General features: G+C 47.5%; 7 protein-coding genes across 7 annotated transcripts; 2 read left to right on the forward strand and 5 right to left on the reverse strand.

The window, feature by feature from the left end:
• Positions 1-158: 158 nt before the first annotated feature.
• On the reverse strand, positions 159-698 carry PGRI_035340 (Apq12 family protein; the record flags this gene model as incomplete). The annotated part of the gene is made up of 2 exons (XM_040791247.1): positions 159-598; positions 683-698. 2 exons carry the CDS (start codon positions 696-698, stop codon positions 159-161), a joined length of 456 nt encoding a protein of 151 aa, XP_040645324.1.
• A 927-nt stretch (positions 699-1,625) lies between these two features.
• Positions 1,626-4,654, reverse strand: PGRI_035350 (uncharacterized protein; the record flags this gene model as incomplete). Its single annotated transcript, XM_040791248.1, has 4 exons — positions 1,626-1,713; positions 1,783-3,230; positions 3,280-4,276; positions 4,404-4,654. The coding sequence occupies 4 exons, from the start codon at positions 4,652-4,654 to the stop codon at positions 1,626-1,628; spliced, it is 2,784 nt and encodes a 927-aa protein (XP_040645325.1).
• Positions 4,655-9,495: 4,841 nt separating this feature from the next.
• On the reverse strand, positions 9,496-10,548 carry PGRI_035360 (uncharacterized protein; the record flags this gene model as incomplete). Its single annotated transcript, XM_040791249.1, has 5 exons — positions 9,496-9,692; positions 9,804-9,905; positions 9,962-10,036; positions 10,123-10,410; positions 10,518-10,548. The coding sequence occupies 5 exons, from the start codon at positions 10,546-10,548 to the stop codon at positions 9,496-9,498; spliced, it is 693 nt and encodes a 230-aa protein (XP_040645326.1).
• A 696-nt stretch (positions 10,549-11,244) lies between these two features.
• PGRI_035370 (uncharacterized protein) lies at positions 11,245-12,305 on the forward strand (the record flags this gene model as incomplete). The annotated part of the gene is made up of 3 exons (XM_040791250.1): positions 11,245-11,298; positions 11,364-11,884; positions 11,927-12,305. The coding sequence occupies 3 exons, from the start codon at positions 11,245-11,247 to the stop codon at positions 12,303-12,305; spliced, it is 954 nt and encodes a 317-aa protein (XP_040645327.1).
• Positions 12,306-12,778: 473 nt separating this feature from the next.
• On the reverse strand, positions 12,779-15,500 carry PGRI_035380 (M protein repeat protein; the record flags this gene model as incomplete). The annotated part of the gene is made up of 3 exons (XM_040791251.1): positions 12,779-13,723; positions 13,779-15,259; positions 15,311-15,500. The coding sequence occupies 3 exons, from the start codon at positions 15,498-15,500 to the stop codon at positions 12,779-12,781; spliced, it is 2,616 nt and encodes an 871-aa protein (XP_040645328.1).
• A 549-nt stretch (positions 15,501-16,049) lies between these two features.
• PGRI_035390 (H(+)-transporting V1 sector ATPase subunit H) lies at positions 16,050-19,613 on the forward strand (the record flags this gene model as incomplete). Its single annotated transcript, XM_040791252.1, has 6 exons — positions 16,050-16,344; positions 16,404-16,929; positions 16,986-17,538; positions 18,118-18,193; positions 18,241-19,527; positions 19,582-19,613. The coding sequence occupies 6 exons, from the start codon at positions 16,050-16,052 to the stop codon at positions 19,611-19,613; spliced, it is 2,769 nt and encodes a 922-aa protein (XP_040645329.1).
• A 484-nt stretch (positions 19,614-20,097) lies between these two features.
• PGRI_035400 (Hydrophobin) lies at positions 20,098-20,577 on the reverse strand (the record flags this gene model as incomplete). Its single annotated transcript, XM_040791253.1, has 3 exons — positions 20,098-20,118; positions 20,184-20,254; positions 20,304-20,577. The coding sequence occupies 3 exons, from the start codon at positions 20,575-20,577 to the stop codon at positions 20,098-20,100; spliced, it is 366 nt and encodes a 121-aa protein (XP_040645330.1).
• Between the last annotated feature and the right edge of the window lie 2,594 nt (positions 20,578-23,171).

Below are 23,171 nucleotides of genomic sequence, written 5' to 3' on the forward strand. Positions count from 1 at the left end.
AAGAAACAGGCAGACCCACTGCGCATTTTCATCGTACTCCCAAACAGGCATACCAGCCGCTGATAAGAAGTAACAAGACGAGGATCTTGTATATCAGACAAACATCCTCAATTCCCATCATACAACCCTATCCAATAAACCAAAGCCACTCTCCAGGGCTACTTGGCATTTTTTGCATAAGCCGCCGCAGCGACCTTACTCTTTTCCTGAAAATCGCTCACAAACCCATATACCACGCCCCAAATCCACCCGAAATCCCTACCCGCATTCTCAATACCAACACTGTAGACATACCATCCGACACCGAGGATCGAGCCCCAGAAAACGAGCCTGAAAGCGAGCGTGACCCAGAACACGACAACGCGGTAGGCGTAGTCTAGAATCTTGATAGAGATGAAAAGTATGACGGCGAGGAGGAATATTGAGAGCAGATCTGGCATGCTGGAGGAGTAGGAGGCGAGGAAAGTCGAGAGAGGCTCGATTAAGTATGGTTGGAGCACCATTGTGCGTAGATGCGAGAGTTTTGATGTGAGGTGGTCTTGTGTTGTTGTTTGAAGGTAGGTGAATGTGGGGTTTTGGAGGACTGTTTGGAGGTTTTCTGCGTGGGATTATTGATTAGCTTGCGGGACTTCGCGTTACGGTATTTGTCTCTATATGGCTAGAGGGTGGGAGAGATAAGTACCTGGGAGGAAGTCCATGATTGTTGTGTCTCTAAAGAAATTTGAGGGTTTTGATTGTTGAAGTAATCGACGAGGGAGAGACAGGGGAGATAGGTCCCTCGCGCGTCAGGTCCGTGGTTTTCTTTGGCTCGCCGGCGCTTTGTTTGAAACCTTGGGCTCTTTGTGACCCTTGAAAATGGATATGTTCGAGGGGATCACGGGTGTGAGGCGGGGTATTCTTTCCCTGGCTTTGCAATGATATAGGAGTTTTTTTTTTGACTCGAGGGCGCTTTGTTTAGTCTCGCGCTAGAGCTCGTTGCGTTATTGGTGGGCGGTGGTTTGTAGTTGAGCAATGCGACCAGGCCGAGGAGGGGTTTGGTGAGGTATGTCGGAGGTCGCCGGGATCGGGAACTATGAGAAGCTGTTTCTGAAAGTATATAGTCCGATGCGATTAATAATAGGCTGGTCAAGAAGTGAATATGACATTCAAGCTGGGGATTCCAAGCGGCGTGGCACCTGGATGATAAGAAGATGCAAACTAAACAAACATATTGTGAAGACAGTCAAACACAAGTCTACTACTATGTAGTACTTGGATATTAGCCTCACTTATAAATTACTCTCAGCTGATCTCGATATATTTCATGAACAGATTGGTCAATAATGTACTATACAGTAGATTAGATATTTACCCAAATAGAGATGGTTTCTATATACAAGCGCGACCAGCAACGGTCAACCACCAGTCTCGTGAGTGTAAAGACAAAACGCCCCAAGCCCAAGTGAAGAGATCAGCGCGATGCCATACGCATGATCTTCATAAAAGAACCCAAAACAAAAACCCGGGACTCCGGGCTAACTCCAAGATATTGTACTCTGCCATCGAAGGCGATGGGAGCGCAAATGCATATGCAGACGTGGTATAGTAAGGCAATAGGAAAGGGCAAAGCGTGAGGGTTGTCAGAATTACAGGGCGTTGATGAGCCCTCTGAGGGCATCACGCTCAGCTTGGATTTCAGTCTGGAGTTGGCGGGTCTGACGGAGAGCGTCGTCTCTGTGGGATGAGTTAGTAAAAAAGATGGGATGAAAAGAGGCAATATAAAAAGAAACATAAATTGCATACCTGTCAGTTTGAAGCTGAGCCACATCGATCTGGGTGCGGTTCATCCGTCCAACAACTTGCTCCATCTCCATATCCGCATCGCGGAGGAGCTTCTCGAGATCTTTGACTCGTCGCTCGAGGATTTCGGACTGGACGACCTCGGTCAAGGGTACACCCTCGCCACTCGTGGTCTGGTCCAGGCGGGGTGAGCGAGAATCGAATGGTGTGTTCGGCGGCCGGGGCGAGAGAATGACTGGGCTGCGGCCACCATTCATCATCCGTGTGAGCTGGGCACTCTGGCTTTCCTTCAGCAAACGAAGCTCGTCCTCGTGCTTGCCCATCTCCTCTTCCGAGTGGTTTTGCGCAACCAAAAGAACGTCCTCTAGCTCCCTCATTTTGTTCTGCAGAATATTAATCCGTTCAACCGAGATCCGCTGATCTTTGTCACCCTTGTCAATGGCCGCTGCTAGGCGGGCATGTAGAGAGGTGTTAGTCTGAAGCTGGTAGTGAACTTTGCTGCCCAGTGCTTCAGTGCGGGAAAGGGAGGAAGCCAGCTCTTCCGAATTCGCAGCGTGCGCCTCGGCCTCGGCTCGTTCCGCCTGCAATTGCTGGAATGCGGATTGGAGAGAAGAGGATGTGGTTACGACCTCAGCAAAGCCTTCTTGGCCGGTCATCAACTCTGCACCAGCGGTAGTGTCCTCTAGCAGAAGCGCGCGGAGAGAGCTAGTTTCCTGCTCGGCGCGGTCCAGGTCCATCTTGAGACCAGCGAGGTTCTTCTCGCACTGCCACTTGCCATCCAGGGCATCCTCAGCGCGCATGCGAAGATGGTTCACCTCGTCGCGCAGGTTGCGCACATCTCTCTCATAGCCCAATTTCCGTGGCTGGCCCGATTGTTGGGCTCTAGCAAGCTCCATTTCAAGCATACGCGTGCGCTTCTCGTAGTCGCGGGCCTGGTATGCCTGGCGATCGAGGAGGCTCCGCACTGTTCGGTGGAGGGCATCGCGTTGAACCTCGATATCGTGAACCTTATCAACCAGTGATTCACGGGTCTCCGGCGATTTACCGCCATTGTTATTATTGACCGAGTTGGACCGAGAAAGCGAACCGGAGCGAGCTAAGCTGCTGGGCTTGCGTGCAACGGAGCTCGATCGTGATACTCCAAATGCCGAGTTTCTGGGTGAGCTACCTTCCTCGGCAATTGAAGCAAATCGGCCACCCTGTAGCTGGGCCAGAGATGCATTTTCGATTTTTAAAGCTTCAATTTCCTCCATGAGATGGTTGCCATCTCGAAGTTGATCTCGATCATTACGCAATTGTTCCAACTCTACTCGCATGGCGGTAAGTAGGTCCTCGAAGTTATCTTTGGATTGTCGTTCTTCAAGCAGCTTTCGCTTGGTATTCCCCAGGGCGGCCTCGAGTTCCTTGGTTTTCGACGATAAATCAGACGTATCCGCTCTGTCGCGTCGAAGCTAGATGAATGTTAGCAGTCGCATGTTGCGCATTGTTTGCCAGCCGTACCTGTTGAACTTGAGATTCCAATATTTGGACATGAGACTCTGAGGCCAAGCGCTGAAATCGTTCCTCCTGCAACTTCTGCGATAATTCGACCTTGAGCTGTGCCCGTTCCTGCTCTGCAGCGCGGCGAATCTTTTCAATATCTTCGCTCTTTCCAGCATCCGAGGCATAGCGAACAGAGCTAGTACCCGAATCTGAGAAATAGTCACTGGTCCGCCGGTTGGTGTCCGGACCCTCTAGTTGTAAACGTTCGACTAGATCCTCCAGCTCCATTTCTCGGCGGATAGATTTCGCCAATTCAGAGCTTATCTCTCGTAATTCATTCTCAATCTCTGCCATTTTGGACATGAATATATTTTCCTTTAAACTTGAAGCCCCCAATGAAGGGGTCCGCGCCGGAAGATTATATCCATTGGTCTTGGTATCGTATGGAGAGCCTGGTCTGAAAGGGACATTCGCTAATGGTGGCATGGGGGAAGGCATTGCTGATCGACCGGAGTCGGAGATCTCGGTACTCGATGATTCGCCCCCAGGGGATGTAACTGTATTATTATTTGCCGCCTTCCAGCCGAAGAAGGAGCTGATCTTATTTCCAGATGTTTTTGGTTGTCTTGGATCTCCCGCACCCATTGACATTGACATTGAGCGCGAATCCACGTCAATATGTAGAGGAGGAGGTCTGTGCATAGGCATATGTAATGCCATACTCGTTGCCCGTCGTGACAATCGTTTCGTTGGAGGAGGGGAGTTGAGGACCGGGATGAATGGTTCGCTATCTAGACGGCTGTGCAGGGGGGTTGCGCTCATGAACTGGTGTTCGTATTCTTCATCAAAGTAGTCGGGGCCCTCGTCGTCGTCGTCGTCCTCGAGAACGGATCTCAAGTACGAGGCAGAGCCGTGCCGGGAGGCAGCGGTATCGATATGTAGGGGTTGGGTAGAGTTCCGTCCTCGAGAATATCTGCGGGGTTGGGACAGAGGCACGCGATTAGCCTTCCAGACTCTAGAAAAGCGGAATAGCATGTATAGGCCATATCATGCTGGATCTGTAGGTATCCGGGGAGAAAAAGGAGGGTCTACAAAAAAAGACCCGGGAGAGGGAAAAAGCCGGGGTCATGCTAGTCGCGTACCTATTTGGGTTCTTTGGGACCGATATAAATGAGTCCCCATCCACCGATAAAGGGGATAGTGGTCTGACCGGTGCAGTGGGAATCAAAGTGGGTTTATCTCCCTCGAGCGAAATAGGAGAGGAGGGGTGGTCAAGGCCCGAAGTCACTGGATCGCCATTGTTCGGGACAGGTTTCCTATGTACTGTTGTTGGATTGTGACTAGAGAAGCTCTCTGGGGCGGGCGAGCCGCCGAGCCCAAGAGGAGACGCCATGAAACACCCTGGTCCGTATCAAAAAATAGCCATGGATCGACAGTCGCTCATGCCGATTAGCACGGAAAAGAGAATGGCACGCGCCAACAAGATTACCAAAAGGGTAAAGATTAATTCTGAGTGTATCAGAGAAAGGGAAGAAAAGGAAAGGAGAAAGTCACTATTGACAAGCCGGATTGGCGCAAACCGCCCGTGGGTTTCCCCATTTTCAGTAGCGCTGGGCTTTCGGGACGAGTAAGCGTGGGTGGAGCGCAGGGGTTACTGACGTGGGTCTGGACTTGCATGGATTCGATTGGTACGAATACATCTCACAGTTGGTCTTTTGCCCGGTAGGATCGACATCGCTTGAACCTACGGATATGACTTGCTCATTCCTTATACCCCGTATACTCTATGCTCTGTACGGAGTATAGCATATGGAGTACTCGATAAATGTATGGGTGTATTGGTAGATTTCCATATGCAGTATATGGAGACAAGCAAAAATATGAAAATAGAACATTCAATAGTGTCAAGTGGCACAAAGAACCCCCTTGAGTCGTGGGATATGGAGAAGTTCGCACGTCCCAGCCAAAATGCTTGGCACACTCAGGGGTAGACTTCGTACCAAACGCGTACTTTCTTTGTAACTTTTTTATCTTTAATACTTGAAAAGACACCTTTAAAGTACTTCTTGTCTACCTTTCTATCTTCGAGTTCCCAAGGTTCAATAATCCAGTGACAATAATCCATACTCCAGAGCCAACTACTCCGTACATCTATTCCATTATTATATACAAGATTTATGTATATTTTATATGATTTTTGTATATAACTTCATCAAAATTTGAATATCTCATTGTTTGTAATAAATTAAGGGGCCATAAAAAAAATTTCCCATACCCCTTTTCTCTTTAGGGCCTCTGGCCCAAGCTCCTCAATTTTATGAAAAGACCACTCACTACTAGAAGAACGTGCTCAATCCAAATCCTGCACGCTAACCATTTTACCGTGCCCAATGAAATATCATCAACAGGGCGTCTCGCCAGACACACGGGCCAGTACGTGGACATGTGTTGCTTCAACGGGCCAAGCGCCGGACTAACGAACCGTTCCTGCATTGTGTCACATCAGGAAATTGACCAATCTGTACTCTCCGTACTTCTCTGTCCTTTCTACTTCGTATAGTCTATGAAAGATTTGCTGAATTATAAGTTTCTGAAGACATCTGACTATGTTGTACAATTCATATTGTTTTTCCGTCGGGAACTGTGTATGTACTTCCCAGTCACTACTATCTAGAAATTCTCAGTACTGATCACCAGTCTGATCTTAATTAGTACTAGGGAGAATATCGAGTTCAAATGTTATTATACAAATATTGTGTCTACAATTCCTTATCTATACATGTTCCACTCTGTACAGAGTACTCGGGCGTTTATATGACTTCTAGGATTCGCACTGTGTCAAGGTCTATGGAGATATTTTGTTCACTGTCACAACACATTATAATTCATAAATCAGACTGGACGTTACTATCCTAGTCACTGTGAAAACAAAATAGCCATGTGAGGTGGCGTGGTCTATTCTATGTAATTTAATGCTTCTACGGAATAAAGTACGCAGGACGGCTCCTCCATAAAGGTCCACCATAGCCGTCGCAGGGTAGGTTGAGACCTCATGATTCCGAAACAGTGTCATATAGTGCGGTATGGTGTACAAGATAGTTACGGAGTTGTAATATGTCGCTTTCGATATTTGTTCTTTAAGAATGAATTGGGATATCGTAGGCTACTAAATCCAAAGCACACCCACCTAACCTTTCAATCAACATCGACTCCAGAGTAGTCTATTTACACACAGCACTGAACATCTATCCTAGTCCACTTTCACGTCAATAAAGAAAAGTGGTTTATGCCCGTTTGATCCACTCCCTTCGCGCGCAGTCTAGACCATGTCTCACCCTTGAACATGTCTCACTTCCAAAAGACTTGATGCATAGATTGCGCCTGTTCGGCGATCAGTAATTTTCTGTCTTTGTTCAAATCCCAGCCACAGCCGTTCTATCATTAAAGGCAGTACGGAGTAGTGTCTGGATTCATCGAGCGGCTAAATATCTGGATGTTGCGTCTGGACTGTTTCAGGGGCCCTTGCTGTTGGTACGGAGTATATCTAGACAGAATGGAACAGAGCTATGCTGAGCATTTATAACATGGCTGGTGATATTTAGTGCGGTATCTGGCTCATACACCCACAATGTCCCCAGGAACGTCTTGCATAGATATTTGCGGTGTGCATGTTCAGGGATCAGGGATCAGGGCTAGTGCCCTTCCAAATACTTCCAAATACTTCCGTCTCTCTTTAATCTTTAATTAACCCCTATTCTTATAGGCCTTCACCGTGCCATTTTCGAGCTTTGTTCGCCATCGACAATAGCAAGTAAGAAAAGGTACATTGCACCATAACGTAACCTCTGACTGATTAGTCCCTAATGATAGCTGGTAATGGGAAACCAACCTGCCTTGCTGTGCAACCAAAAATTGGCTGTTGGCATTCGGGACTCAATTCTTGAAGTCGAAAGAGAAATAGTGGCCTTGAGGTGGTAGGGTTATTTGTTGCCAAATGCCTTTATACGAAGAGTGAAACTACATGTTTCATGCTTTCGACAATTTCAGATCGGAAAATCCGATTACTTTTCTTTTCTATTTTCTATTTCTCCCCCTTTTCTTTTCTTTTCTTTTTTCTTTGATATAAGTCCTCTCTCACAAAGGCGAGTTGGGGATTTCGATGTTTCAAACAAACCCGAGACAGATACAGAACGATAGAAAGATAAAACAGAAGCCAAATAAAAGACGAAACAGAAGACCAAAGACAAAATACAAGACAAGCAAAAGATGAATGAGACGAATGAAAGACTCCAGAACGATAGACAAAACGAAGACCAGAACAAAATTCACATCCAATAACCATACTTTTTAGCGTCCTCAGCTGTTCTAAAAAAATTGACAGGAGGAGGTGGTGGTAGCTCATTGTTATCCCTCATTTCCTGCATAAGTTTGTATAGCGGGATAAACATATCTTGTAAATTCTTCTCCCTAAAAACATTGATTTCTTCCCACATAGCTTGGAACCGAGGCCGGAGGGTTCTTTTAACCGTCAATGAAGGATTTAAGTGGTACTCCATCAAAGGGTATAGTAGTAAGCGCCATCTATTGTCGTACGAATTGGCGTGCTTGTGGTCCCGGAAAATCAATAATATGATCGCCTCAGCGTATGAGTTCGGGTTAAGGATCTGAACAGGATAAAGATCGGTCCACGGGCCCGTAGGTCCTCCCGGTACATATGGTGGGAGTTTAGGATCATTGGAAAGCATCAAATCGGGGTCGTCTAGAGCAGGAGGAGCGACCTTGAAATCTGAAAGCCACCAGAGATGGCTAGACTTAGGGTATAGCCGTATGTCTAGCATCCCCTCGTATTGGGGGTATCGAGATTCAACGTGACAATGCACGGGGGCAATAGGGCGATTATTTCTCCAGCTCTTTAATTCGTAACAGTCAGGATCTGTGCAAGGCGTGAATCCAGCAGCAGCCAAGGCCTCCGAACCCGTCGTGATCAGATCATCAGGAACTATGAATTCAATATCCTAAATAGTTAACTTCTGATCTCTAAGAACGGGGCTTCAGAGACAAGAGATATTTACTTACTGCCTCTTCGGTCCTCCATTGGCCAACTAGACAACCGGCCATCTGACCCCAGAGAATGTTTGGAACTTGCGCCTCATCTAAGATCTTGGCCACATCTGCAGCTGGCTGTGCTTCTTCATTGGTCGCTTTTATCCGAGCTGCTGGGGACTTGAATTTTCTTTTTTTTCTATCAAGTAAAACCATGGGGAGAGGTCGGAGATGAGGGTTGTAGATGTTAAAACAGTCGAGGACATCGATGTTTTTATACCTGTCTTTGATCAAATATCCCCCCGTGCTCACCGCAAAGCCTTTGACTCGACTGGCCCTCAAATTCTTGGACTCGAATCCTCGTATGATAGGCTGAGAGTATGGAAGGATAAACTTTCAAACTCGGTTCGGTTAAACGTTGTCTTTGATTAATATCACCAGAAATAAGCACAAAGAAGGGGGGTTATATTTGCCTGTAGGAGATTGACGAACAAAGATATCTTTGGTAGATATTTTCAATAGTAAGTTACATCGTGCGAGCCTCGTTTCAAAGTTTCTTTGATAAGTCGAGAATCCATAATCTGAAAATTTTTCCTACACCAATATGCTGGTTTCAAAGCTTCTACGGTACTTGACTACGTGGATCGTGATTGGCACCTCTGTGTTACAGAATGTATAGATATAGCATAGTCAAACCCCCGAGTATGCACGGCCACTATTATCTAAGGCCTAAAAAAAAGCTAGCTTATAGAAATGAGGGTTGGATATAAAGGTTGCCGCAAGGGTGCTTAGGCGTTCGAGATGAGGCACATGAAGATGGTAACCAAGACACGATTTGGAGGAGAAAAAACAACATTGTAGAGACTGTCTTTAATCACCCACAGATCTGCATATTGGGCAAGATGTTAGTTGATACGCGTGCCCTGCACTGTAATGGGTGTTGCACGGCATAACGAAATTGAGAAATTTGCCTCAACTTGACAAAATGAATTTATGATGTAGAAAAGCCAACTAAAAGGGACTTGAGTCTCAGACTAAGCTATGCGAGATGTTATATCAGGGATCTTCTTCGTCCATCTCTAGTTCCTGAGGAAGTATAAAAAGACCACAAGAATATTGGTTCAGACGAGTGAAATTTCCTTTCATATATTCAAGGATATCAACGATTACGCCCATGCTCCAACATTAAAATCAACCGAGATTATGGTGCCAATTGGGATTATACCCTCGTGTGGTCCCAAAGACATTCCGCATTTCATAATGTCCATTTGTGCTCTCGTAGGAGGTAAATCCGGCCATACATCCAAGGATTGTATGGAAAAAACCTGTGATGGCACCGTATACAGCCCCAGCGGCGGCAGCAACGTTGTAAGGACAGACATCATAGCCTGTAAATTCAAATTCCAAATATCAGTCACATCGTACGTCAACAGATGCAACAGGAGCAACGAAAAGAGTGACCCCCAAAGCTTTGCGATATAGAAGAGATAGCAACTGACCTCCGTTATGTGCCATACGAGCAAACACGTATCCCCCCAAGGCATCGAGCCCCATCACACAAAGTTGTGTCTGGGGCTCGCTACCATATAGCCCCCCAGCGGCTGCGATACAAAACAAGATTAGCAATGGAGACTGCAAGCGAAGAAAAAGGACTTACATTGATATATCCCAATACATTCTCCTGCCAGGGGAATAGCAGCGACAACAGCCGCAACAAGCAACGCGCTCGGTGCTAAAAACTGTTAGACACAATGCCACAGATATACCACCAGTTCGACTCGCCCAACAGAGAAATATCTCAGAGGGATTTTCACTCACTTTCTCCCAGAACTAAATTGCTAACCTCTGCCGTGACTAGAACACAGATTCCAAATCCACTCGCCAGTAGAGCCAACAGTATCCATGCGGGCGTTGGCAAGCCCGCATAACTGGCAAATTCGACGAATGCCAATACCCCGGACTTTGTAACTCCAGCTAGGGCACCAATTTGCATTGCTCTCGCTGTCAGTGGGGTTCCATTAACGTGCGCAGCGGTCGCTACTGCAGCTGGCCCGGCAGCGGCGTTCACTGCGATGTCTAGCGCAGCTAGGGCGAAGAACGTCCATACTATAGTAATTAATAGTAAGTACTAGGTTGAAGGATGATAAAACTTCAATGAGGAAGACCGTTATGAATAGCTTTGGGTTTATAGATGGGGAAAATTGAGAGCTTACTGTTGATAGCAGGACGTGCGACATCGTCCATATTCATGGGATTGTTAAAGCAGTTCTATGTACGGAGTACTGTAATAGAAGTAGTAACAAGTCATAAAGTTGGACCCTGAAAATGAGAGTGGACGTCTTATAATCAATTTATTAGCCAAGGGATTGATAGGAAGGTAACTTTAAAAGCTCGCCATTTCTCACCAAAAGCCCGGGGATCACATGGATGAGGCTGAAAAAGGACATCTTGTTTTCGACAGGGAAGAATCATAAAGTTAAACAGGAGTTTGATATAGTTCCCGATTAACCAATCAAGTAACTCATTTGCCGAGGCTAAGTCTCATTCCTCTAAAAAGCCCTAATTTGGGCCTAGCAGTTACTGCAGTCAGCATCGCTAGATGGGGCATCCTGGGGCGACCCAATCCCAATGCGATAAACAGCCTCTTGGCGGATTCAGCTGCCTTTTAGTTAAACATTGAAGAAAGAGATTTTGGACTGACGATCGGGTTTTTCATGGCGCAATGCTCCTTGGCTGTCGCGCCCGGGCACATGGGCTTTTTCTTTCCTTTTTTACCTTGTTTTCTTAACACTTTCATCAGGCGAACCGAGAGAGATATTCATCAAAGTAAAAGTGATAATGGACACATGAACCGAGCATAAAATATAGAGCATCTCACCCCTCAGCTCACAGTAGCGTATCGCCTGGAAAGTCGTTATAACAATCATTGTCTCACACAATATGAACTCGACAACCTGTGTCATCGAGGCCAATCCCGATGTATCTGGAGTCGGAGTAAGTTTCATATATTCTATCCCCTCGAACGAAAGAAACCCCCCAAGTTGACCCATCACCCACAGATCCGTGTATCGATTTACACCCTCTGTCTAGGCGGGTCGATTGTTAGCTATCTACTCCGCGTATTTACGCCAGGCGAAGACCAAGAAGAGTTCTCGCGAGGCGTCTCCTCCGCTCTTGGCTTACAAGGCCTAGCCCTCCTCTGCACCGCCATCTACCAGACAATTCGGGGCGACCTAACACTCTTCCACGCGATATGTGTCGTGCACCTTCTCGCCATACTCGGCATAGACATGGTTAGTAAAGGCCGGTATGCAGGACTCGGGCCATGGCGACTATATTTCTTTGCCGCACTCCAGATCCTAGCTTTAGCGGCTTTTCTCTCCTTTAATATCTATGTCTGGGTGACTGCGCCGCATTTCGGTAGCCAGCCTCAGTGCAACAAGGACACCGTGTATGTGATCTTTGGTGTGAGCATTAAAGCCACTGCTCCTGTATTCCGGTATATCATTCTCGGCACGCTCGGTGCGGTTGTGGCTGGTTATGCTATTACTTTCACATGCATGCTGCCGTGTCTGTGTGGGTACGTTAGGCACCGAAGACGGCACCCTGACGCTGGAGATAGGATTGAGGGTCAGAAGAGAGGTTGGATAAATTGGTTTGTGGAAGTCAATCATCCTGTTTACCGGGATGATCGTGAACCACCTGAGAGACTGCATGGCCAGGCGCTGCTCAGATATACGCTGAACAAAGTCGCGTACTGCTCGTTCTGCATATACTTGATTGTGTCGCTGGAACAGACTATCAGTCGCAATGTTCTCGACCCTGAAGAGAAAGGATGGACGTTTGGACAGGTTATTGCGATTTTCTTGTTGCTGGGTGTCGCCAATGAGCTGCTAAATGTTCTTCTTGCGAGTTGGGATAGAAAACAGAGTGAAAATGCTCAGCAGCTGGTGCAGTTTAGGCCAGACACTACCAACTCGGTGCATTCCTCATCTTCTTGATATGTTCATATCCATTGCAACGTTTGCTTCATACCAGCGTTTCTTGCCTAGAACTTGCCGCCATCTCCAATCTCTGTGAGCTTAAATAGCCATGGTCAGTATAGCAATAGTAGCATAGAAAACTAGAGGGGAGACTCGCCATGTAGCCACATACTGGAAGCCTGCTCGTCAATAAGAATCGCTTGAAAATTATCAACCGAAGGCTGTTGGGGCTAATAATCCGAATGTGCGTGAAGGCCCGCGGGCTGGAGGGAAAGTCTCATTTTCCGAGGTCGAAGTGATTTGCAGTTATGCCTTTGCCTAAAATGGAAGGCGCACTGTGATGCAATTCGTTGTATAACGATTGGTTTGTACAAGGCAGGATATATTCTATTTACAAACACCAGTGGTCTAAGTCTAAACGTGGAAAATTCCACCGGAGTAGTGTCAACCTGACGGCTCACTACATGGGTAAACATCTAACCAGTTCGCCCTCATTTCATCGTACTGTCAACTAGCTCGCGGTAGATCTTTTTGAGATCAGCGATATCAGCGTTGAGTTCGTCAACCTGCTCGCTTTTCTCGCCCAGCATCTCAAGAGTAGTCTGGTAGCGCTGGTCAAGGTCTTGAAGTTCAGCTTCGAGTTCCTGAACGCGGGAATCCGAGTGATGCTTCTCTTCGAGCTCACGCATGAGGTCCACAACTTGTTGCCGGGCTTCATCGCGCTGGGCTGTCACGCGTGCCAACTCGTCTTTGGAGCCGGCGCGCTCGCTTTCTAGGCGGCGGACTGTGGCACTCATGCGCTCGACCAGTTGCACAGAAGGGCCAGCGCCAACAGTTGATTCGGAGATTATGTCGTTGATGCCACGCGAGGGAGGTGCTTGGGTGCCGCCGTACGCTGAGGGGGTGGCAGGAGTACCGGAATCTTCGAAATACTCATCGGGCTCAAAGCTGATGGAGGGCGCAGCCATGAGTGATGAAGTGGTGTTGATGTGTGGGGGAGAAAGCGTGGCTTGGGTGATTGAGGCAGGGTAGGAGTTTTGCCGAGGCGGCGTGCCAATTTCTGGTGATGCGAAAGGCATAGTAGATGAGCGTCGACTAGGAGGGCGGAAATCCGGTAGCCCTGGGTTCATGGCTTCGAGAGTGCTCGATCGCCGCAGGGATGCAACGGGTGATACTCCGCGCAGCTGCGACGGGGAGTTCACCTGCTCTCTCCACTTGGCTCGCTCCTCCTCGAGCTTCTGCGCCCACGTTGCGTCGCATGTCTTCTTTTGCTCGGCCATGTCCTTCTGCGTTGAGGCGAGGTCCTCGCCCGCTTTCTCGAGTTTCTGTTGTAGCTTCTGCAGCTCTTCCATGCGTTCCTCGAGCCTGCTCTCCAAATCGTGCTCGGCTTCTTTGGCGTTGTCTAGTTCCTCTTCGAATTTCTTTAACTTCTGGGCCTACATTTATGTTGTTAATCTCGCGGACTTCAAGGTATGGAACTTCAGATCTTACCATTTCTCGAATCTTCTTGCGAAGATCGACCTCACGTCGACCAGTATCATCACGTTCTTTCTCCGCGCTAGCTAGGCGTGAGAGCAAGGAGCCCTCTAGTGTATGCCAGTTTTCACTAGCAGCAGCATATTGGGTTTGTAGGGTCTCGATCTGGCGCAAAAGTTTGGCCTGTGTCTCTCCCGTTGCCCCCGATGAAGCTTCCTCGGCGCGGGAGCGAAGACTTTCCATCTTGCTTTCCAAGACAGACTGTTCGCCTTTCAATTCGGCCTCGAGCATTCGAGCCCTTTCTTTCTCTTGCTCCACCTTCTCCTTCAGCTCAGTAATTTCCCTCTTGGATTTTTCTTCACTGATGTCGCGCTCAATCTTCAGGTTGCACAGCTCCTCGTCTAGCTCTGTCACCCGTTGCCTCTCCAGCTCTAGGGCATCAGAGTTCGCCTTTGCCTCGGCAGTTTCGGCGCGGGAAACCGCGCGACTCAATTGCGATTTTATTTCTTGGACAGTCTGGCTGAGCGCATTGCGTTCATTCGTAACAGCTTCCAAGTCTTTAGCCGACTTTGTTTGGGCTGATAAAGACTCGGTCGCCCTCTTCTTTGCGGCCTCCGCCCGATTGGCTCTTGCTTCAGAGTTGACCAAGTCTCGTTCAAGCTTGTCTGTTTTTCTCTTCATCTCAGTTTGAGATTTGATATTTTCGGTAAGTTGCTGACGCAATTTCTTGATCACCGTGCGGTGGTCCATCTCCGACTTGGACAGCTTGTGCCCTTCTTCAAGGAGCAATGCAATCTTCTCATCTTTCTCTAGGAGTTGCTTTTGCACACTCCCTGGGGCAGCGCTTGCCGCGGCATTTTTAGCCGATTCCGCGGCGTCCTTCGCGAGATATTTCAATTTCGACTGCAATGCATCAATACGTTCAATATAACCATGCATTTCTTCTTGCCATTGAGACTCGGCAGTTTTATGTTCAGCCTGCAAGCGAGCGATATCCGGGTTTTCACCCTCCGGTACCTCTGATGGCGATTCAACACTAACTCGCGGACTATCCCTCGAAGCAACGTCATTCAGTACTTCATTGCGTTGCGAATCGGACATTTCTTGACTAGCTTTAGTCGAGTCGGTTGATGGTTGAGGTAGGTCTATAGAGGCCCTAGGCGCGGAGTCTGCGACACTGATGTCCGTTGAAACACGCGGTGATACACCAGAGTCGTAGCTTACCCTCGGTGAGGCTACTTTCGCTGAATTGCTGTCGTCATTCGACTGAGAGATCTTCGGGTCATCCACCACACTATTGACCGATGCAACGCTGGAATCAATGTCCATACTCGATCGAGCTCCATTGCTAGGTACTGGACTAACAGGCGGTGATGAGACTCGACTCTGAGGGGATTGGGAAGAGAGATTCGAGGCATTTTGCTTCACCATAGCTCGGGCTAGACGTTCCTGGAGCCGGTCATTTCTTCGCGCAGTCGATGAACTGCGGGAAACCGCTGGAAGATGTTAGCCAGTTCTAACAGGTGACAGTGTTGTGGATTTCATACAAGCAACAGCAGCCTTTGTCGGTGGTGCTTCTCCGCCCTGGGTTCCAGTGGGCTTTGCGTTAGAGCCCGTCTGATTTCCATCCTCATCCATCAAGATGTGATCCAGCCGAGACTCGACCCCGGCTACTGCTTGCTGGAAAAAAGAGCCCACTCCCCATTTCTGTTTTGGTGCCTGCGAGTTCTGCGCCATCGTGGCAGAATCACTGTATGAAAATTGCGAATAGGCTACTAAGCGGCAAATGCCTCGTGTCGCAATCGCATGGATTCGGTGGAGGTTGCGCTCGGACGTCGACTTGTTGCGATTCTCGTGGGGTAACTTTCAGGGTCGATTCGATGACGAATCTTGATAGATATGCTGAGGCTTAGATGGCAATGGCAAGGACTTGCTGCAAGGGCGAAATGAGAGAGGTGGCAGGATTTAAGCCGAATTCATAGTACTAGGCTGAAACAAGACAAAAGATTAAGTCGCTGAGCAGATAAGCCAGTGAGCGCAAGCCAAGTGGTCAGTAATAGAAGACCTATAGAAACAAGAAAAGACGATAGAAGAAATAGGAAACGAAAACCAAAATAGAGAACGGAAAACACAAGTTGAAGCGCCGCGGTGAGATACCATCGGTCTTGGCACAGGCTTCCGTCATCCCCAAGCTCCCCCGTCTCTCTGGACACACCTCCAGTTTGTATCATTCACAGCCAGCGACACTCTTTTTCCTGGCTCCTAATCTCCAAGATTACATTCACAATGTCACTGGAGCCACCCACCTACCTCAGCTCTCTCCAGAATAACATTCGAGCTCGCCCAATTCCGTGGGAGGGTGCCGTCCGAGCGGGCAACATCACCGATGACCACTTGAAGAAGATCAAGGCGGTGGATAAGGTGCGCAAAGACCAACGCCGCCAGACGATAGAAGGAGATCTTTCTGGATACACAGAGCTGTTGGCCGGTGGCGCACAGGGAAAGAGTGTCTTGGACTCTGCCTCTAGAAGGACTGATATTGTGCAGTATATACTGGTCCTAGCCTCGGACTTGATTCAAGGTAAATGCTACTGGCGGAGTTGAAGTTACAAGGAATTACGCTGATCTGATCTTCAATAGATGTGCCTTCTCTGGCCAGCTCGCTTGTTTCTCACCCAGAACCGTACAAGCCCTTCCTACCGTTCCTGCAGCACTCGACAAACGCTGAAGATCCCATTCCTCTGCTCACGTCCACCTTCCTCACGGCACTCGTGTCGCATAGTCTCGTTGCTTCATCCAAACCTGCACCGCGCGACAACGAGGCTCTCCCACATCTCTATACCTATCTCTCTACCTTAACTAAGAACCAAGACAGTGGGCTCCAGGACATTGGTGTTCAGGGATTCTCAGAGCTGCTGAGAACAAGCCGAGCTCGAGAGATCTTTTGGGCGCAACGTCAAGAGGCCCTGGCCCCCTTGATCGACACACTTCGAGCTGCGGCAGGTGCTAAAGACAACACAACCAACGCAGGCACACTGGGAAGCAGCACTCGCAGCGTCGAACCTGGTCTCGCCGGTGGTGTTGGCCTCCAGCTTCTATATCGGGTACTCCTTGTTTTGTGGCAGCTTTCTTTTGAGGGTGCTCTCGTTGGTAATGAACTTCAAGAGTAAGTGATGTGACCACAAGCGATCGATTTACACTCCGCATCCTAACCCCGCTTAGGAACTATGAGATTATCCAACTCTACACCCACCTTCTGCGTCTCTCGCCGAAAGAAAAGACCACTCGCTTGCTTCTTGCAACCTTGTATAATCTTTGTTCCAGCAACCGGACCACTCTGCTACCCATCGCCGTTTTCCTTCGACTCCCCGCCCTCCTCGTCAACTTGACTGGTCGTCACCTGACCGACCCTGATCTGCTTGAGGATCTCAACGCGCTCTCTTCCATGTTAGAAGAGTACACCAAGACACAGACCACCTTTGACGAATACGCCGCCGAAGTTCAGTCGGGCCATCTGCGCTGGTCGCCCCCTCACAAGAACCCGACCTTCTGGAAAGATAACGCTCGACGAATTGTTGAGGAGTCAAACGGCGCTTTGCCCAAGAAACTGGTCGAGATTCTGTCTAAGAGTTGGGATAACGACAAGCAGGTCCTAGCTATTGCTTGCAACGACGTAGGGCACCTAGTGAAAGAAGTTCCTGAACGCCGTGGGCAGTTAGAGCGACTAGGCCTAAAGACGCGAGTGATGGAATTGATGGTGGATTCGGATGAATCAGTAAGGTGGGAGAGCTTGCACGCCGTCGGCGAGTGGCTTCGATATACTTTTGAGGGCTGATCCATCGAGGACTCTTCTGATATGTTGATGGCTTTCCGGGATGGACATATACTCTGGTTAGCATGTACTGTGTATTTTCTTGCCATAGCGCATACTCGCGTCCTGTTTTTTTTCTTGGGGATCTTAGAATCATACTCATCTATGTCATTCATGGCCCACTGTTTAGTTTCTGATATTCCAATACCCCACAACGGTGGATCTTGCGGTCGACCGCTAAAGAACCCAAGACGTGCAACGGTATAAGACTTGATAATCCCTTGATTTATCTCTATAGAATCCAATTTAATCACTTTCAATCGCTGTTCTCCAGAAATTATATTTGCCACGCGGGCGGGTTAGATACGGGGAGCTTTCCCCCGCAGGAATTCTTCGAGAACATCATTCCACCAACCCGCACCCATGTCGAGATCCTTCACAGGTTGCAAGAGATGTAAGGCACGGCGACAAAAATGTGACGAGAAGAGACCAAACTGTGGGCGCTGCCAAACCGCAGGTGAACAATGTCAATATGCAATGCAGTTGCAGTGGGGTGGACGGGCGTTCTCGCGATCCCGGTTTGGTGCTTGTGTCGGCACAGGAGGCATGCATAGACTCGGTATGTACTTTATATCAGAAGCTTGTACATAGTTCTGACGATTTCAGAATATTCCCCAGGAGAGTTTATCTATACCACCAAGAAAGCGGGCCAGCCAGCCAGCACCAGAACCAGATCAGATCTCACACTGTCGCAACCCGTCGATCCCTTCTCGTCCTTGTCGTCTAATCAAAAGGCACTGTTACACCATTTTATCAACGATGCCTCTCAAATTACTGCCTGTCATTCGGGAATGCAACAGGACATATGTCGTATGCTGATCCCAATGGCTCTTCAGACTCCCTCCTTACTCTACGCTACCACCGCCCTATCCGCAATCCATATCCAAGCCTTACACAACCAGTCGGAGAGTGTAAAATCAGCACCGGATATTGCCCGGCTAATGGCTCTCAGTCTTGAACATTTCCGAACAGAGCTGCAGAATCCTTCATCAAAGGACCCGGAGGCGCTGGTAGCCACAGCTCGGACGCTCTGTCTGGCTGAGATCCATTCTGGGGCGATCGATCCGAACTCCTGGAGAGCACATATTGACGGGGCGAGAGCATTGATGAGTTCATCTGATGCCGCTGGTGATGATTCGCTACGGTCTACAAGTGGTTTCCGACGGTATTTGGATCGTTGGTATTGGTCGATCGTGTCGCTTACGGCACTGACAGGCAATGGTCCACCCATTGGAGATATTTCGGACTTTGCCTCCTCTGATTTGATGGGGCTGGGCGAGTCTCCTGATTATTTAGATGACTATTGGGGTTTTAGTGTAGACCTCGCGGCTGTGTTTAGGCAGATTGGTGCTGCCGCCTGGCGCAACCATCAAGTCGAGAAGTCTACTCAGGACTTCGTTGCAGGAGAGATTGACGGCAGTGTCGAAGATGATGCTGCTTCCTTGGAGTTCGCAGTTCGACAGCTCATGAATCGTGACTCAAGTTCGCAGCCCTCGTTTTACCCCAGGGCCGCAGAAGGCTTATCTACGGAGACCGCGCAGCAGCTCTTATTGTGCAATGAGGCATTTCAACACAGTGCGCTTATTCAGATCCACCGACGACTTCGGAAAACACCAACTGCGTCGCCGGAAGTGCAGGAGTCGGTCCAGCGTATCCTAGAGTGCACGGCGCAAATTGGGCCATCGTCGGGTCTCTCGCCGTGGGTGATGTTAACGACACCAATATTTATTGCGGGTTGTGAGGCGCGTGGTGAAGATCGCGATATTGTCAGGCAACTGCTGTCGTCCTTGCATGACACCATTCGTGTTCCCAACGTTCTTCAATCATTGAAGTTCCTTGAGCAGTATTGGTCTAACCAACTCAGCGAAGATGAAGACTGGAACCAGTTTCTCGGTAAGAAAAGAATTTAGTCATTTCTTGTGTCTTATTGCTAATATCTTTCCAAAGAACGAATGCAGTTCGATTTCATCCCTTACTAGCGAGGCGAGATCCTGTTATGCCTCATGTGCAATGATTCATACTTATGGGTACAGGCCGTATGTACTATCTTTTTCTGCTACATAATTTTCTATGTTAGCAAGTCGGTTTTGGCAGAGTTACGGAGTGCATACCTACATAATTCAAGCCCTGGCGTTTGGAATCGACTAGCGATATATACCTTTTAGCAATTACACACAATATGTCTTTACCTCTTAGACTGCGCAACACTAACGTTGTTTGGCTAGCTCTAGTATGTTCCTACAGGATCAAGATCTTCACTTCTTTTTGTGGCAGCAGCTTTATTTAATTAAAGGTATAATATGATAATTTCTCAATAGGTTCAGCGAACAATGATTGAGGACACAAAAATAGGGAACAAGTGGGCTTTGCGAGCATCACTTGAGAACGAAGGTATCCTGCCATGCACTTTCCAAAGGTCCGGGTCCAAGAAGCTCAAAGAAAAGACTCTTTGTAGCAGGAAATTTAAGCCTTGATGGCCGTGCACTAAGTGTGGTTGAAAAGAAAAGATTAGCTGCGATGATAACTTCAAACATGGAGGTTTCACTTACGTCCTGTCCAGCGGGACAACAGGCAATGACACTAGTGCAAGTGGTTCCTTCCTGGGCCTCCTTAGTGATACCTAGTTTATATTAGCATAGTCCCGATAGAAAAGAGTCAAGAGAACGCACCGAGAATGTTCAAGTTCTTAATCAGGCTGACTGAGGTACAGGCGGAGTCGCCGGTGCCGATCAAGTTGTTCAAAAGTCCCTCGGCGAGGAGGTTACCGAGGACGCCATTGCCGCTGATTTCCTTCTTAGGGTTGCAGCAAGAGACCTCGCCTACTGTGCAGAGTCCGGCGGCCTGGGAGAAGGAGATCTCCTTAGTCTTAGGCTTTCCGTTTGTGGAAGGCATGGCGGCAGCCGACATGGCGAGGGTGACCAAGGTAGCGATAGTGAACTTCATTATGAAAATGTGACGGAAATATAGACGGATAGGTAAGTGAGAGAGAAAGGTAATAGTAAGAGTGATGTGAGGAGGATGTCAAACTTGGTAATGATTGGAATCAGGTGCTAAGAGCACACTTTTATATGCGAGTGTTTGTGTGTTGTTGAGCAACACTAAACAATAATAGAACTCTGGGCTTGGAATGTCACATAGTTCTAGTTCTGCAATCAAGAGACTGGCATACCAATGCAGATAGATCATCATCACCCCTAGACTTCACCACTTACATTCTTCAATTTCGATCTGTGCAACCCCACGGATCTACAAGGATTTTAAACTTGATATTTCTACTAAGAGATCTGCTGATAATGTCTGGCTGGAGAATCAGGCTCCATCCTCCGCTTCCGGGGAGCTTAGAATAGAATTCACTACGTGGCGAAAACGTTGCCAAATTATACAATGAGCTTATTCTTTTCGAAACCATGGAGATGGGGACAAATCATTCCGAAGGTGCTAATCCCTTTTTATTGCCATTTGTGGCATTTTGGGAAATGAGTTATATAGGCTTAGAATAACTTTCCTTGTATGGCCCTATTATTTTAGACAGCAACCTATGGGTCCGACGAGGGGAGCCATTAAATGATTAATTATAGTCCCCAGATAAGATCAGCAAGCTATAGGTAGAGTAAGGGAGGCACATGGCCCTTGGCAGGGTCAATCTACGAGTTCCTTGAACCCTTATGGGGCTAATATTTTGACATGTTAGGGCATGGGGTTCTCACCTGATTCACCATCCGAAAGAATAGTCTGCGGGTAGACACAGCAACAGCTATGTTTACTAGTAACCATTGTAAAATACCTCTGAGATTGGCATTAAATCTTTAATTTTCTCGTTATGTACTAGGCCCTCGGGCAACAGATCAATAATCTTGGAAATTGGGTAACATGAGGTATTTCAAAACGTCGTGTCCAAAAAGGTATATTGCAATTTAAAATATTATCTCTTATATCCATCTATGGATGGACTCCATACTGTCAGCTGTGATAAGCTTGAGTGAGACAGTTTGTTCTGCAAGGGAGCAGAGCTCCTGAACCTCCCCTTGTTCCTTTCTCTTTCCCCTCCTATTCTTAGTAATTTGAATAAATTCTCATGCGGAGTAGTCATTTCCTTAAGCTCTGTCGATCGACCTGATAACAGTAACGCAGTATCGCAGTGACCGCCGGAACTTAAGTTGAACCCCTAGACTTGGTCAGTAGGAATGTAGGTGGAATCTTGGCAAAACAAGGATCGATCAGTGTTAGTACTCTATGTGTTGATTCTAACCACAACACTAAAGTTATGTGGCATTCTAAGCATAGAGCTTTTTTCCTCGGGGATTATGGCGTTCAGCCACGCTTACTTGCTATGACTTCAAGCTCATTTAAGAATATAAAATGGTATTTTCAGGACCTACTACAATCATAATAAGGACAGTGGAGGCGATGGCATACTCAGGAACCTCCTAGCTGAGGGCCTGCTAACAACTCGCTCGGCCTAAGCAATTCTCCATGTGCCTCCCAGAGCCTGACCAAGAATCTGAATATTCTCGGTATGTTCTCGAATGTTTTCTTCATACTATACAGATATATTGTTCTCTATGCCTAAAAGCACAGAAAGGGGCATAATCTCTAAATCATAGCTCCCAGGGTAGCTATTCCTGTTGTTCGAGGAAAGGACTTCAATTGACCAGTTGACATCCGGTTTGTTTACAGAATGCTATAATGATTTGAGGGGATAAAATTCAAAGCATGTCCAAGGTAGTATTCAGGTAAAAGAGGTTCAATGGTGAGAATTTAGTTGATTCGGTGTTTCGAAAACATCAGGCCAAGCTGTGAGGTCTTGGAGGTAACTAGTCAATAAAATCATTATTCATCGTAATATATAACTTTCTACCTGTGCCTGTTCCCCAACCTTAGAATAAACCTTCAGGAAAGCGAACGCCCCAACTAAAAATATATACTTCGTCCAACCGTTTAGGAGAAGTTCGCTGTAGTTAATCTTTGGGCTTCGAATAGTGCATATATATACCTTCTAGAGCACGGTGTCACCAATAATATCCACCATGTAATTTCCAGTACAAAAAGTATATCTCACTACTATTCTCGGATTGCGTAAAGTCTTCGGGTCTGGATAAATTTAATGGATGGAAAATAGTAAGTTTTATTTCTTCGGAGTACTAACAGCGCATATCCCGTTTCGGTAATGGAACCCTTCAAGTTTATAACATCAGCCTAGGTTACATTTTTGAGGATCCATTGGAATACATCAATACTCTTCAAAGAGAAGTATAAATTTTTCAATATGACATCTTATCCAAAGGAACCAACTTATATAAAATTATCATCACTTATAAAAGTGGTACGTCTCGAAGACTACTTCGGGAGGCATATTAGCAACTCCAACTATCAACATCCAGCTCTGATAAGAACAAGCATCTTCAAGGTGTCGCTAGACATCAATAATTACTTATAGCATCCTCTATAGAGGCACTCCAGGCGGCTTGGAGAAGGATGGATCTCTCAAAATACATAATCGCTGTCTGGGAGGGGAGGCATGTCATCACTTCCAAGGC

This window comes from Penicillium griseofulvum (assembly GCF_001561935.1).
Source record: "Penicillium griseofulvum strain PG3 chromosome Unknown contig_86, whole genome shotgun sequence".
Lineage (NCBI taxonomy): Eukaryota > Fungi > Ascomycota > Eurotiomycetes > Eurotiales > Aspergillaceae > Penicillium > Penicillium griseofulvum.